General features: G+C 42.6%; 1 protein-coding gene across 2 annotated transcripts in view; it reads right to left on the reverse strand.

Moving 5' to 3' along the window:
* The window catches only part of DOCK1 (dedicator of cytokinesis 1), a 535,086-nt gene that overhangs the window by 39,272 nt on the left and 480,780 nt on the right, over positions 1-15,034 (reverse strand). For both annotated transcript variants that reach the window (XM_081220288.1, XM_081220287.1), the window contains exons 39-42: positions 11,866-11,955; positions 10,933-11,037; positions 1,218-1,359; positions 1,005-1,083 (exon numbers count right to left, since the gene is read on the reverse strand). In XM_081220288.1, coding sequence (XP_081076414.1) covers positions 1,005-1,083; positions 1,218-1,359; positions 10,933-11,037; positions 11,866-11,955 — 416 coding nt within the window. The remainder of the gene's footprint in view (positions 1-1,004; positions 1,084-1,217; positions 1,360-10,932; positions 11,038-11,865; positions 11,956-15,034) is intronic.

Consider the following 15,034-nt stretch of genomic DNA (forward strand, 5'->3'; position numbering starts at 1 on the left):
AAGAAATGGTAGTGAATTTTGTAGAAGAACCCAATCCACCAAACTTCAGGACATAAAATAAGCAGATCCTGAGCATTATTAGGCCATCAAAGAGGTTAATTGTTTTTCACCAGTGCATGGATCAAACAGAAAAGAAAATTCTTCATATCAAAGAGACATATAGTGTAGGTGTTTCTACACCACTGCTAAGTCAGGGGCAATTCAATGTAGATGCAGAAAATCTCACTCAAATTTGGACAGTTGGCCTGTGAGTTTTAAAATCCACCTCCAGGGGCTTCCCTGGTGGCGCAGTGGTTGAGAGTCCACCTGCCAATGCAGGGGACACGGGTTCATGCCCCGGTCCAGGAGGATCCCACATGCCGCGGAGCAGCTGGGCCCGTGAGCCATGGTCGCTGAGCCTGTGCGTCCGGAGCCTGTGCTCCGCAACAGGAGAGGCCACAACAGTGAGAGGCCCGCGTACCGCAAAAAAAAAAAAAAAACAAAAAAACAAAAAAACACCCCAATTCCACCTCCAAATCCCATATTATGTAATCACCCTGTTGTAGGGGTGAAGGCTTCTTCTCACCCCCCACCTGGTTCTCCATCACGAGCACATGTCTGAATCCCTATTCCTGCCTTCTGGGATCCAAATGCCCAGGCACACAGACTCAGATCTGTGGGGTGTGGGGCAGGGCCTGAGCCCTGGAGAAAAGGTCTACAGGGGGTCTCTCACCTAGTGGCTCAAAAGGAGCCCAGAGTACCCCTTTCTCCCCCTGACTTTCCCTGTCTCCCAATCTCAGGTATAAGGAACAGCCTTGTGCCCTCCCGGCCACATGTGTTCACATCTTCCTTCCCCCTTCTTTGATGCTGAACATGACTAACTTCCCTTCCTTTTCGAAGTAAAACAGAAAGAGCATCTGAAAAGTTAATCAAAGGCTGACATCCACCCTCTGAGATGTGGAATTATGAAGAAGCGATCCGTGTACGCCTCTCACCACCCTCATGTTGGGTAAGGAAGATGTTACCTTACAATCTGCTCCGACACAGGCCTGTGAAATTTAGGGGGCAAATCGAGTTTGGGCTTTACTGTAAAGCACTGAATATCTGAAGGTCAAGGGGGTTAAGGATCGTAAGGCAGCGAGGTCATTAGCCAGGAGCAAGGTCCCACGTACACCCAGCCATCCAAACAAACGACATCGCCATCATTTTATATCCGACATGGTTGTCTGAAAGGATACATTGGCCAGCAGAGTTTTTAATATCATCGCCTGGTGGAGATGTTGTCTTCATTTTCTCAGCATTTGGAAACTGAGTTAATAGCCGAGCTTCAAAATCTTCCCGGCGTTCATACTCCTTCCCTCGGTAAATGAAAACTTTCCCCTGGAAACAATGACATTCATTAAATAACACCCCAGGGGAAGGGCCAGGAAAAGTTCACACATAAAGGCATTGGTCTTCAAAATGGGCTTGACAGTTTTTTTAAAAATGTCACTGAATTGAAGAACAGCTTGTAATTGTGGTGATCTTACTAATCAAGAACACAGGAACAGAAGCCAGGTAAGTTAATACTGTCTAAGAAGCACTAAAGATGATGTTACTGAAGTCTGGTAGTACATTTCAGTCTTAACAGTAGCAATCAATTTACAAAACCATGAGAAACCAAGCGAATGACTGAACCCCACACACTAGTGGGCATGAAATGGTCAGACAGGGTAAAGGCACCAAGGCAAGTGGAGGAGAATGGTGTCCATATCATCTCCTCCCGCACCCCAGGTAGGCCCTAATTAAGTAGTTTCCATCCTGCCAGAAAGAATTCAAGGGAGAGATAGCCTCATCCACCAGAGGGCAGACAGCAGAAGCAAGAAGAACTACCATCCTGCAGTCTGTGGAACAAAAACCACATTCACAGAAAGACAGACAAGATGAAAAGGCAGAGGGCTATGTACCAGACGAAGGAACAAGATAAAACCAGAAAAACAACTAAATGACGTGGAGATAGGCAACCTTCCAGAGAAAGAATTCAGAATACTGATAGTGAAGATGATCCAGGACCTTGGAAAAAGAATGGAGGCAAAGATTGAGAAGATGCAAGAAATGTTTAATAAAGACCTAGAAGAATTACAAATGAGATGAACAATACAATAACTGAAATGAAAACTACACTAGAAGGAAATCAACAGCAGAATAAATGAGGCAGAAGAATGGATAAGTGACCTGGAAGACAGAATGGTGGAATTCACTGCTGCGGAACAGAATAAAGAAAAAAGAATGAAAAGAAATGAAGACACCCTAAGAGACCTCTGGGACATTAAACGCAACAACATTTGCATTATAGGGGCCCCAGAAGGAGAAGAGAGAGAGAGAAAGGACCCGAGAAAATATCTGAAGAGATAATAGTGGAAAACTTCCCTAACATGGGAAAGGAAATAGCCACCCAAGTCCAGGAAGTGCAGAGTCCCATACAGGATAAATCCAAGGAGAAACATGCCGAGACACACAGTAATCAAACTGGCAAAAATTAAAGACAAAGAAAAATTATTGAAAGCAGCAAGGGAAAAACGACAAATAACATACAAGGGAACTCCCATAAGGTTAACAGCTGATTTCTCAGCAGAAACTCTACAAGCCAGAAGGGAGTGGCACGATATACTTAAAGTGATGCAAGGGAAGAACCCGCAACCAATATTACTCTACCTGGCAAGGATCTCCTTCAGATTCGATGGAGAAATCAAAAGCTTTACAGACAAGCAAAAGCTAAGAGAATTCAGCACCACTAAGCCAGCTCTACAACAAATGCTTAAGGGAGTTCTCTAAGTGGGAAACACAAGAGAAGAAAAGGACCTACAAAAACAAATGCAAAACAATTAAGAAAATGGTAACAGGAACATACATATTGATAATTACCTTAAACATGAACGGATTAAATGCTCCAACCAAAAGACACAGGCTTGTTGAATGGATAAAAAAACAAGACCCATATATATGCTGTCTATAAGAAACCCACTTCAGACCTAGGGACACATACAGACTGAGAGTGAGGGGATGGAAAAAGATATTCCATGCAAATGGAAATCAAAAGAAAGCTGGAGTAGCAATACTCATATCAGATAAAATAGACTTTAAAATAAAGAATGTTACAAGAGACAAGGAAGGACACTACATAATGATCAAGGGATCAATCCAAGAAGAAGATATAACAATTATAAATATATATGTGCCGAACATAGGAGCACCTCAATATATAAGGCAAGTGCTAACAGCTATAAAAGAGGAAATCAACAGTAACACAACAATAGTGGCGGAATTTAACACCTCACTTACACCAGTGGACAGATCATCCAAACAGAAAATTAATAAAGAAACACAAGCTTTAAATGACACAGTAGACCAGATAGATTTAATTGATATTTATAAGACATTCCATCCAAAAACAGCAGATTACACTTTCTTCTCTAGTGTGCACGGAACATTCTCCAGGATAGATCACATCCTGGGTCACAAACCAAGCCTTGGTAAATTTAAGAAAATTGAAATCATATCAAGCATCTTTTCTGACCACAGCGCTATGAGATTAGAAATCAATTAATTACAGGGAAAAAAACGTAAAAAACACGAACACCTGGAGGCTAAACAAGATGTTACTAAATTACCAAGAGATCACTGAAGAAATCAAAGAGAAAATCAAAAATTACGTAGAGACAAATGACAATGAAAACACAATGATCCAAAACCTATGGGATGCAGCAAAAGCAGTGCTAAGAGGAAAGTTTATAGCTATACAAGCCTACCTCAAGAAACAAGAAAAATCTCAAATAAACAATCTAACCTTACACCTAAAGGAACCAGAGAAAGAAGAACAAACAAAACCCAAAGTTAGCAGAAGGAAAGAAATCATAAAGATCAGAGCACAAATAAATGAAATAGAAACAAAGAAAACAATAGCAAAGATCAATAAAACTAAAAGCTGGTTCTTTGAGAAGATAAACCAAATTGATAAACATTAGCCAGACTCACCAAGAAAAAGAGGGAGAGGACTCAAATTAGAAATGAAAAAGGAGAAGTTACAACAGACACTGCAGAAATACAAAGCATCCTAAGACACTACTACAAGCAACTCTATGCCAATAAGATGGACAACCTGGAAGAAATGGACACATTATTAGAAAGGTATAACCTTCCAAGACTGAACCAGGAAGAAATAGAAAATATGAACAGACCAATCACAAATAATGAAATTGAAATGGTGATTAAACATCTTCCAACAAACAAAAGTCCAGGACCAGATGGCTTCACAGGTGAATTCTATCAAACATTTAGAGAAGAGCTAACACGCATCCTTCTCAAACTCTTCCAAAAAATTGCAGATGAAGGAACACCCCCAAACTCATTCTGTGAGGCCACTATCACCCTGAAACCAAAACCAGACAAAGATACTACAAAAAAAGAAAATTACAGACCACTATTACTGATGAATATAGATGCAAGAATCCTCAACAAAATGCTAGCAAACAGAATCCAACAACACATTAAAAGGATCACACACCATGATCAAGTGGGATTTATCCCAGGGATGAAAGGATTCTTCAATATATGCAAATCAATCATTGTGATACACCATATTAACAAACTGAAGAATAAAAACAATATGATCATGTCAATAGATGCAGAAAAAGCTTTTGACAAAATTCAACACCCATTTACAATAAAAACTCTACAGAAAGTGGGCATAGAGGGAACCTACCTCAACATAATAAAGGCCATATACGACAAACCCACAGCAATATCATTCTCAATGGTGAAAAACTGAAAGCATTTCCTGTAAGATCAGGAACAAGACAAGGATGTCCACTCTCACCACTATTATTCAACATAGTTTTGGAAGTCCTAGCCACAGCAATCAGAGAAGAAAAAGAAATAAAAGGAATCCAAATAAGAAAAGAATAAGTAAAACTGTCACTGTTTGTAGATGACATGATACTATACATAGAGAATCCTAAAGATGCCATCAGAAAACTACTAGAGCTAATCAATGAATTTGGTAAAGTTGCAGGATACAAAATTAATGCATAGAAATCTCTTGCATTCCTATAAACTAATGATGAAAAATCTGAAAGAGAAATTAAGGAAACACTCCCATTTACCAGTGCAACAAAAAGAATAAAATACCTAGGAATAAACCTACCTAGGGAGACTAAAGACCCGTATGCAGAAAACTATAAGACACTGATGAAAGAAATTAAAGATGATACCAACAGATGGAGAAATATACCATGTTCTTGGATTGGAAGTATCAATATTGTGAAAATGACTATACTACCCAAAGCAATCTACAGATCCAATGCAACCCTTATCAAATGACCAATGGCATTTTTTACAGAACTAGAACAAAAAATCTTAAAATTTGTATGGAGACACAAAGGACCCAGAATAGTCAAGGCAGTCTTGAGGGAAAAAAGCGGAGCTGGAGGAATCAGACTCTCTGACTTCAGACTATACTACAAAGCTACAGTAATCAAGACAGTATGGTGCTGGCACAAAAACAGAAATATAGATCAATGGAACAAGATAGAAAGCCCAGAGATAAACCCACGCACTTATGGTCAACTAACCTATGACAAAGGAGGGAAGGATATACAGTGGAGAAAAGACAGTCTCTTCAGTAAGTGGTGCTGGGAAAACTGGACAGCTACACGTAAAAGAATGAAATTAGAACACTCCCTAACAGCATACACAAAAATAAACTCAAAATGAATTAGAGACCTAAATGTAAGACCGGACACTATAAAACTCTTAGAGGAAAACATAGGAAGAACACTCTTTGACATAAATCACAGCAAGACCTTTTTTGATCAGGCTTCTCTGGTGGCGCAGTGGTTGAGAGTCCGCCTGCCGATGCAGGGGACACGGGTTTGTGCCCCGGTCCGGGAAGATCCCACACGCCACGGAGCGGCTGGGCCCATGAGCCATGGCTGCTGAGCCTGTGCATCTGGAGCCTGTGCTCCACAATGGGAGACGCCACAACAGTGAGAGGGCTGCGTACCGCAAAAAAAAAAAAAAAAAAAGACCTTTTTTGATCCACCTCCTAGAGTAATGGATATAAAAACAAAAATAAACAAATGGGACCTAAGGAAACTTCAATGCTCTTGCACAGCAAAGGAAACCATAAACAGGACGAAAAGACAACCCTCAGAATGGGAGAAAGTATTTGCAAATGAATCAACGGACAAAGGATTAATCTCCAAAATATATAAATAGCTCATGCAGCTCAATATTAAAAAAAACAAACAACGCAATCCAAAAATGGGCAGAAGAACTAAATAGACATTTCTCCAAAGAAGACATATATGGCCAAGAAGCACATGAAAAGCTGCTCAACATCACTAATTATTAGAGAAATGCAAATGCAAAGTACAATGAGGTATCACTTCACACTAGTTAGAATGGGCATTATCAGAAAATCTACAAACAACAAATGCTGGAGAGGGTGTGGAGAAAAGGGAACCCTCTTTCACTGTTGGTGGGAATGTAAATTGATACAGCCACTATGGAGAACAGTATGGAGGTTCCTTAAAAAACTAAAAATAGAACTACCATACGACCCAGCAATCCCACTACTGGGCATATACCCAGAGAAAACCATAATTCAAAAAGACACATGCACCCCAATGTTCACTGCAGCACTATTTACAATAGGCAGGTCATGGAAGCAACCTAAATGCCCATCGACAGACGAATGGATAAAGAAGATGTGGTACATATATACAATGGAATATTACTCAGCCATAAAAAGGAACGAAATTGGGTCATTTTTAGAGATGTGGATGGATCTAGAGACTGTCATACAGAGTGAAGTAAGTCAGAAAGAGAAAAACAAATATCGTATATTAATGCATGTATGTGGAACCTAGAAAAATGGTACAGATGAACCAGTTTGCAGGGCAGAAAGTGAGAGACAGATGTAGAGAACAAACGTATGGACACCAAGGGGGAAAAGTGGCGGGGGTGGTGGTGGTGGGATGAATAGGGAGATTGGGATTGACACATATACACTAATATGTATAAAATGGATAACTAATAAGAACCTGCTGTATAAAAAAATAAATAAAATAAAATTCAAAAAAAAAAAAAAAAAGAATTCAAGAGAGCCTGAGATGAAGGTGGGGCCTCAGAGCCTGAGCATGACTTTGCAAGCTGGCTCCTACAGGTCACAGCCAAGAGATGAGCAGATCCAGAGGGAAGAGGGTCCAGACTGAAGCAGAGGGACCCAGGGCTCTGGGCCTCCCCTGGTGCTGAGAGGGTGGAGGTGGTGGCTGGACTCCCCTCCTGGAATGTTTGCAGTTGTCCTGTGAACAACGAGCCATCAACGATGACAGGGTAGAGCATACAGAGTGTTCCTCCTAAAGGCTGGAGTCTGTCCCTCTCAAGTGCCATTTCTGTCACCTCCACAAAGTGTGGAGAGTGCACCTGGGGGGTGTTTTGGGTGGCTGGGCTGGGCGACCTCGAGGGAGGGTGATACGTAGGTAAGCATTCCTCTCTACTCAGGCTGTCTCATTGAGACCTGTCTCGTGACACGGTCACTCCATAAATATGTGTGTCAGGAACGTTCTGATGCCAAGATGGCACTGGTCTCCATACCCTCAGGGATTCAGCAAGTGTGTTCTGAGTGGCAACTGGATCACAGAAAGGTGTCAGTGGGTAGTGTGATGCTGCAGCTGGTTCTCGAAGCCCTCCACCTCCCCCCACCCATCTTCTTGCCCCATCTTAGGGCTGTCTCAACATCAGTGAAAACTCCCACAAGGTTTTCCTTGTTGCAATGAGCAGAACCCACAGAACCCGAGGAACAGGAGGCTGGGGGCTCGTGCTTCTCCTCCTTGGACTTGGTTGCTGTTTCATCAGGGACCCTGGGCAAGAGGGTCCAAGCCAGCCGGTCATGAGTTAGGGGCAGCCCTGTTATCTGCCCTGACCCTGGATGGATGCCAGAGTGCAAGAGGGGGAGGGGGGCGGGAGAAGGGGAAGTGGAAAGGGAGGGGGCAGGGGAAGGATGGAGAGAGGGGAGGAGGAGGAGGAGGAGGAAGGGAAGAGAAGGTACACAAACTGATGCATCCTAGAGCCTCAGCTCAAAGCCAAATTAAAATCTGTCTAATTAATGAATTTTCACAAAAACAGAGCCCCTGTGGCATTCCATTTATCCCCTTCCCTAGACCAAAGTTATTCTGAGTTCTTGTAAATCACTAAAGAAGGAAGAATTTAAAATGTTTTTTTCACTTTGTGCTTAGGTATGTCTTAAAGTACCCATTACAGAGAAAAATGTGCTCTTTCTTTAAAAAATAATCTGAAGCAGAAACCAAAGTAATATGTAGTCTTAATCAGAAATATAAATACACAGTACAGGCACCTTTTAGGGCTATAAAAAGCCAAACATTTCAGAAATTCAGGGTGATTTAATGTATAACAGGCTACTACGAAGCTAGCATGCATTTATTATGCTTTACACTAGAAGGAAGACATAATAATAAAAATGTATATAAAGGCTTTAATAGAAAAACACTAGTGAGTTATAGATGAACACACTAATAACATTTTCTAGAAATGTCAATTACTTTGCATTTTGAAGTGGTCCATTTAAGCCTGAAAACAGGAGGGAAACGTACATATAGTCAAAGATATTTATGCCTTGTAAGAATCATAAATATTCATATAAATGCAAAAAACCCCAGTGCGATCAATTCTTAAAGCAAAACAAAGCAGAGGGGACAGTGAGTCAGTTCTCAGAGGCTGTGCTCTCAGCACTGAATGAAGTAGACAAACATCCCACCCACTTTTTTGTAACTGCTAATGTCATTGTCAGATGGAGCCCTGGCAGGCAATCTGTGAAGCATAATGAATGTATTGCTATAGCCCCACAGAATTATTCGGGGGTGGGGGGCAAGTCAGTTCCATATTAATCCAGCCCGTTCAAGTCGTAATTCGTACTCTGCATTTTGCCCTTGTGACGGGCAGGTGACCCAGCACGGTCCCTGGAGCACGGATCTCATGTGACCTCCCAGGACAACCCTGGCATCAGCTGGCTTGGGGGCTGCAAAAAGCTCACCCCACCCTGCTGCCAGCTCAGGACGCCAGGACAGAGCCGTAGTGGCCTTAAATTACGGCGCTGTCCAAGGAGGGCCACACACACACTCTACACCCAGCACAGCACAGGTCAGCTGTGATTTAGGGCCTGTCCCTCCCTCTCAGTCTTTCTTAGAGACACACACACACACACACACACACACACGGAGGCATATGTACAGATTCACATACATTAATTAAAGCCTTGAGCAACATTAGGTGACTTCAACTCCAGGCTCATTATCCCCTTTGGACTGGTTTTTTATTTAAAGTTAATTTCAAAATCCTCCCTAACCACTATCTTAGACGCCACAGTTGCACGATGAAGGTGACAGTGTTAAGAAGAGACTGACCAGCAGGGACAGGGACAGGCCACGTGCCCCAGGCACCCAGCCAGGACCCTGCGTGAGCGTATCAACTAACAGGTCACCTTCTGGAGCTGGTCAGCCCTGCGAGGGCCACTTGCTGACGTTCTTATACAGAATGACAGGTCCTCACCAAGTAAGTCCTTCCTGCTGGTGCCAGTGTGAAGGGACATCTTATACTATCAGGGCCTCCTGTGGGATCAGAAACACCAGGGCCAAAGGAACACACCTCTGGGGCTACAGAAATCTCCCAACTGGATCTAACTGCCCCAGACAGGTGTGCCCTAGGCAGAGAGTTCCTGTGCTTCTCTAAAACCAGAAGGATCATGCATGGTCTCCCAGGATAAGAGAAAACCAGGTGACATTAAAAAAAAAAAGGTCGTAAGAAATGACAGGAAATCATGGTCAATGGTATCCAAGAATGAGTTTTTGAGAAACTTTAACAATTCTACTAGTAGGCTAGGCAGCATTTATTTACACAATTTCTGGCCTCATGATTATTGGGTGACTTGGCTGGTGATCACAGTGTTTCTTCCATCATGTGTCAAAGAGCACATGCCTGTCTCAGAAATGGAGTATGACTCTGAGTTTCCAGCACTGGGAATCCATTTCCAGTTTCTCCTATAATTAAAAATACTCATGTTCATAGCAGTGTTATTCAGAATAGGCAAAACAACCCGAAGTCTATCAAAGGACGGATGGATAAACAAAATGTGGTACTCTTCCATAAAAAGGAATATTACTCTTCCATAAAATGGAATGAAGCTCTGATACACGCTACCACATGGATAAGCCTTGCAGACACGATGCTCAGGGAAGTGAGCCAGACACAAAAGGACAAGTTTTATATGATTCCACTTAAATGAGGTCCCTAGAACAGGCAAATTCTGAGACAGAAAGTAAAAGCGTGGTTGCCAGGGTCTGGGGGGGAGGGGAGAAGGGGGAATTATTGTTTAATGGGGTAAGAGTTCTAGTTCGGGAAGATGAAAAAGATCAGGAGATGGATGGTGGGCATAGTTGCACAACAAACTAAATAAACTTAATGCCATTGAACAATGCACCTAAAGAGGGTAAATTTTATGTTATGCATATATATCTTACAGAATTTTTTTTTTTTTTTTGGCCGTGCCACGCGGCTTGAGGGATCTAGTTCCCTGACTAGGGATTGAATCTGAGCCCCTGGCAGTGACAGTGTGGAGTCCTCACCACTGGACCACCAGGGAAGTCCCCAACCACAATTTAAAAAATATAGATAAATCTCTGAACAGGAGTTCTATTCGGGAAAAATGAGATAGAAAGTTTATATGCAATCAAAAAATATGATCAGCCCCTCTCTGGCACCCTAAGTCAAGCACAGAGCTGTTAAAATAATACAAAGAGTCGGACTTCGGATGCAAAGTCCAAATTCTTCCTCAGAAAGGGAAGAGGCTCGCTGCCCAGGGAGCAATCCTGACCCAATCAAAACAGAATCCAAAGTTACCCGAAGGAACGTGGGGAATCCTTGTCCGTAGTAACCGACAGCAAAATAGTCAGGCTTGGGTCTTATCACCTTGACGATGTTTTCATAAAACTGAGCCTGTTTTTTCTGAAAGGAAGAAAGGAAATGCATTTCAGGTTTGAATGGAGTAGTTGCACATCCATGCATCTGGGTTCTTCCAGCTTTGGCAGTTCTAGCGGGTGAGAGGGGGAGAAGGTGGGGGAGAGGTGCTGACGCAGGCACTGAATTTAATCTCACCACGAAGCTTTGACGGTACTCCTCACTCATCCTCCAACATTCAGCAGGGGAATTTGACCAAAAAGCCAAATTCAGCAACCAGTTGTGATTTATAGGTGTTTTAATAACCAAAGAGGTGCCAGAGAGATGGTTTTTCTTCTGATTAAATGTCTGATCTTTAGGATTTTTTTTTAAAAAGCTATCAGTCAGATAATGGGATACATTACAAGAGAATTTAAAAGGGCAGAATTCTGTTCCACATTCATGATACACATCACAGCATCATAAGTCGGTCTGCTGAATACAAACATGATACAGCAGAGAAAGCAGTAGTTAGAAACCGATAGCTTCTGTGGCAGGAGAAAGGTCTGGGCTAGCCTCCATCCGTCCCCCTCTTGTGGACAGGTTCACAGTTTTAAATGAGTGGAGACTCCTGGAGACCTCTGGGCCATCAAGACCAACGTACACCTAGACTCAGCAGTTGTTCACATGTAAATCGTTCAGAGGCATCTTAGAGGTTGGTTCCAAAAGCTCGCTGGGGAATAAAAAGTGAATACTCGTGGGCCAGAATCAACCAGCAAATAAATCAAGGGTCCTCCTGGACAAAATGAAGGAGAATCCCAACGTTCCAAGGAAAAGAAAAATTTCAGAAGAACAAGCTGAGATTGCCTGTTCATTTAAAGAGAAAGAAAGACCTACCAGCAATTCGCTCAGTTGTTCATAATCAAATATCTCGTTTTCATACTGTTCAGCCAGTTCCTTGCCCAGGGCGATGGCCTCTTCCCACATCTGTGAGGGAAAAGAAAGCAACAAGGGAAAGAGAAACTCAAACCTGAATCGTGCGGTCAAAGAGTAATATGCTGCAACACAACCGTTCATGATGAAACAAGCTGGAAATACACCCGCTTAATCTGAAAGCATTGGGAAAATACAGATATTTTCTAGAGGTTTATGGCCTTTGGCTCGGGCATCAGTTGACCAAACTGGTCAGCTACTGGCTCATCAATCATGCTGGCCACTGCCCCTGGTCGGAGCAGTCGGCCGGCCAGTTCTGCCTCGCCTGCTGCTGGCCACTGACGCCCATCTGTCAGAACAGCTGTGGAGCTCAGAAAGGAAACCACAGGGCGAGGTTGAGAGCAGCGTTTGCGTAGAAACCACAGGCTTGATTTTGCTACTTTCCCAAACCATCCCATTTAATAAGCTCTATGTGTCAGTGGTCAGAAAGACAAGGATCTATTTCAAATCTGAATTAAGGCTTGCAAGAAGTTTGTGTTATGTTTACAGATACCGTCAGGACGTAAAATCTGCCATCGTTTCGAAAGGGAGAACTTTTTATGGTAATGGTTTAAAAGTGGGTTTCCCAATCAGGTAACATTTATTAACATGCTGATGAACTTTTGACACATGTGGATTAATTTATTGATACCTGTGGTAGGCCTGAATTTCCCTTGTTTTCCTTGGGAAAAATAAAATACAGTGGTTTACTTGAGAAGAACATGGAAAATATGGAGGAACTATCTCCTCCAGAAAGCCTTCCTGGGTGCCACCCACCCTCTTCCTCTGTGCTCCTACAAGACCCAGGATTCCCCTACTAAAAAAACTTGCGGTAATGTACTGAAAGTGGAATGCTCCTTTGGCATTCCTCCTCAGGGACTATAAGCCCCTTGAGGGCAGGGCCTGAGCATTATCAAAACCTCTGGACCGTATGGAGTCCAGGACCTGCTCAACAATGTTTCTCAAACAGAAATGAAGGTGGTCGACTTAGCATCAGGGAAGTGTCACACCACCCCACATACTGGGTCCCCAGACACGAATCGCTCACTTCTCCACTGGAACCATCCCCACAAGGTGGTAGCACTGTTAGGGCAGTGACTGCAAACTTATTCTACCTCCAGCGACATGCCACCTGCATTGTCTCGTTAAAGTCCTTCGCCTTGTCAGGTGGGTATCTTTATTACACCTGTCTGGCAGATAAGGAAGTTGGGGATCAGACAGGTAAGTTACCTGCCCAAGGGCACATAGTGGGGTGTACTCGGCCCAGCTTGGCCTTTTTCTGAAGTTCTGCTCTCGATGACTTAGTTGGAGGTGCTATAACAAAATCCCATACAACACGTATTTCCTTCTCACAGTTCTGGAGGCTGGGAAGTCCAAGAACAAGGTGTAGGCAGATTCAGTTCTTGGTAAGCGTTCTCCTCCTGACTCGTAGACAGGCACCTTCTAACTGTGTGCTCACATGACCTTAGGAGAGATCTTTCTCTTCTTCTTCTTATAAGGGCACTCATCCCATCATGGGGGCCCCCACCCTAATCATGACCCAATATAAACATAATTACCTTCCCAAAGCTTCACTTCCAAATATCATCACATGGTGGTTAGGGTTTTAACATATGAATTTTGGAGGGATGCAAACATTCAGCCCATAGCAATGACCATGTGCCAGCACTTCCAGCTGCCCCACACCCCCTCCTCCTGAAATGGGTTTTAAAGGATGCTAAGCTAGTTCCTAACTCCAGGCTCTCACTGAGAACACAGGGAGCCGGGTCCCATACCTGGCATACCCTTGGCACTGAACCCTCACCTGCCTGCCAGTCTTTGCCTTTTCTTAGTAGAACCACACTATCAAGGACCTTACTTATTACTGAATCACCCAATAGACTTAAAATACTCTTTACACAGCTGCTACTTAAAAAAACCATCTGCTATTTTTGATGAGAAAAAGCTATTCTGAAATTGCATTTTAATACTTTGAAAGACATCTTAAAAGTAGGCCCAGAGTAGAAAAAGATTTCAGAGTTAGGACCAGCAGCCAGGGAAGAGAGAAAGTGGCTGAGATGCTCTTCCTAGACCACACACTTCTCTTCCCTAGAACCCCTACCTGTCTCCTTCATCCTGCTGAAGCTTTGCATCTTTTGAATACCTTCATCTGTTGCTCCAGCTAGCTCAGGTCCTTTGCCAGAGCCTAAGCTCACATTTCTCGGAAGAGGGAGCTTCTCCACTTGGAATGTTTCTTTTAAGCTCCAGTGACCAATTCATCCCTTAGTACATTTCCATTTCAAAGAAATCATTACCTTTAGTTGTAGTTCTCATTCACTCGATTGATTTTTCTTTAGTTTTCCGCAAGCTAACCACTCTCTTAGCTGCCTAGAATCTTAGGGCTTCTAATTACTGCTTAATCTGTTTTTATCCTAAATGACAGATGAGATGCTTTAACCTATCAAAAGTAATTGTTTTTAAAAAGAAATATGTCTTGAATAAATATTTTATCCAACTCACCCAGAGGTTACACAGTTGTGTTCTTTATCAGATTTTCTATAAACATACATTCCCCTCTCCACCCGCCTCACCCCGGAATGTTTTAAAGGATTCTGCATTAAGGAGATTTTCATCTACTTTTAATTGGCTAGGGCTCTACAGAGTGTGGGTTGCTCATATTTCCCGTGTGAATACCTTGGAAAATATTTCCGTGCCAGAGAGAAAACAGATTCAATATGATCGAGATTTAGATGATCTCGGTGGAAGAATCGCTTTAACCTGTGTGATTGAACGCCCTACCCTGGCTCCATTCTTAGACATGCAGTAGGCAGATGAGGTTTACCACAGTCCCAAATGAAAAAGCACCCTAGCAACGTTCCACTTTACTTTCTGATTTGAAATCCTTAGTCCATTTTACAGCATCCTTGGCTTTGTTCGTTTACTTCCAACACGGAGCACACTCTTCCCACCTCCTCCTTTTATCAGATGATCTCAGCTACATTCTCTTGAGATGATCATCTTTTCTTTCTGAACCTTTCGGTTCCAGGAAGTCCCATTTCTGCAAGTGTCATGAACAGAAAACTTTTTTTTTTTTTTTTTCTGATGAAATTCCTTC

Source organism: Mesoplodon bidens (genome assembly GCF_964165515.1).
Source record: "Mesoplodon bidens genome assembly, chromosome: 1".
Taxonomy (NCBI): domain Eukaryota; kingdom Metazoa; phylum Chordata; class Mammalia; order Artiodactyla; family Ziphiidae; genus Mesoplodon; species Mesoplodon bidens.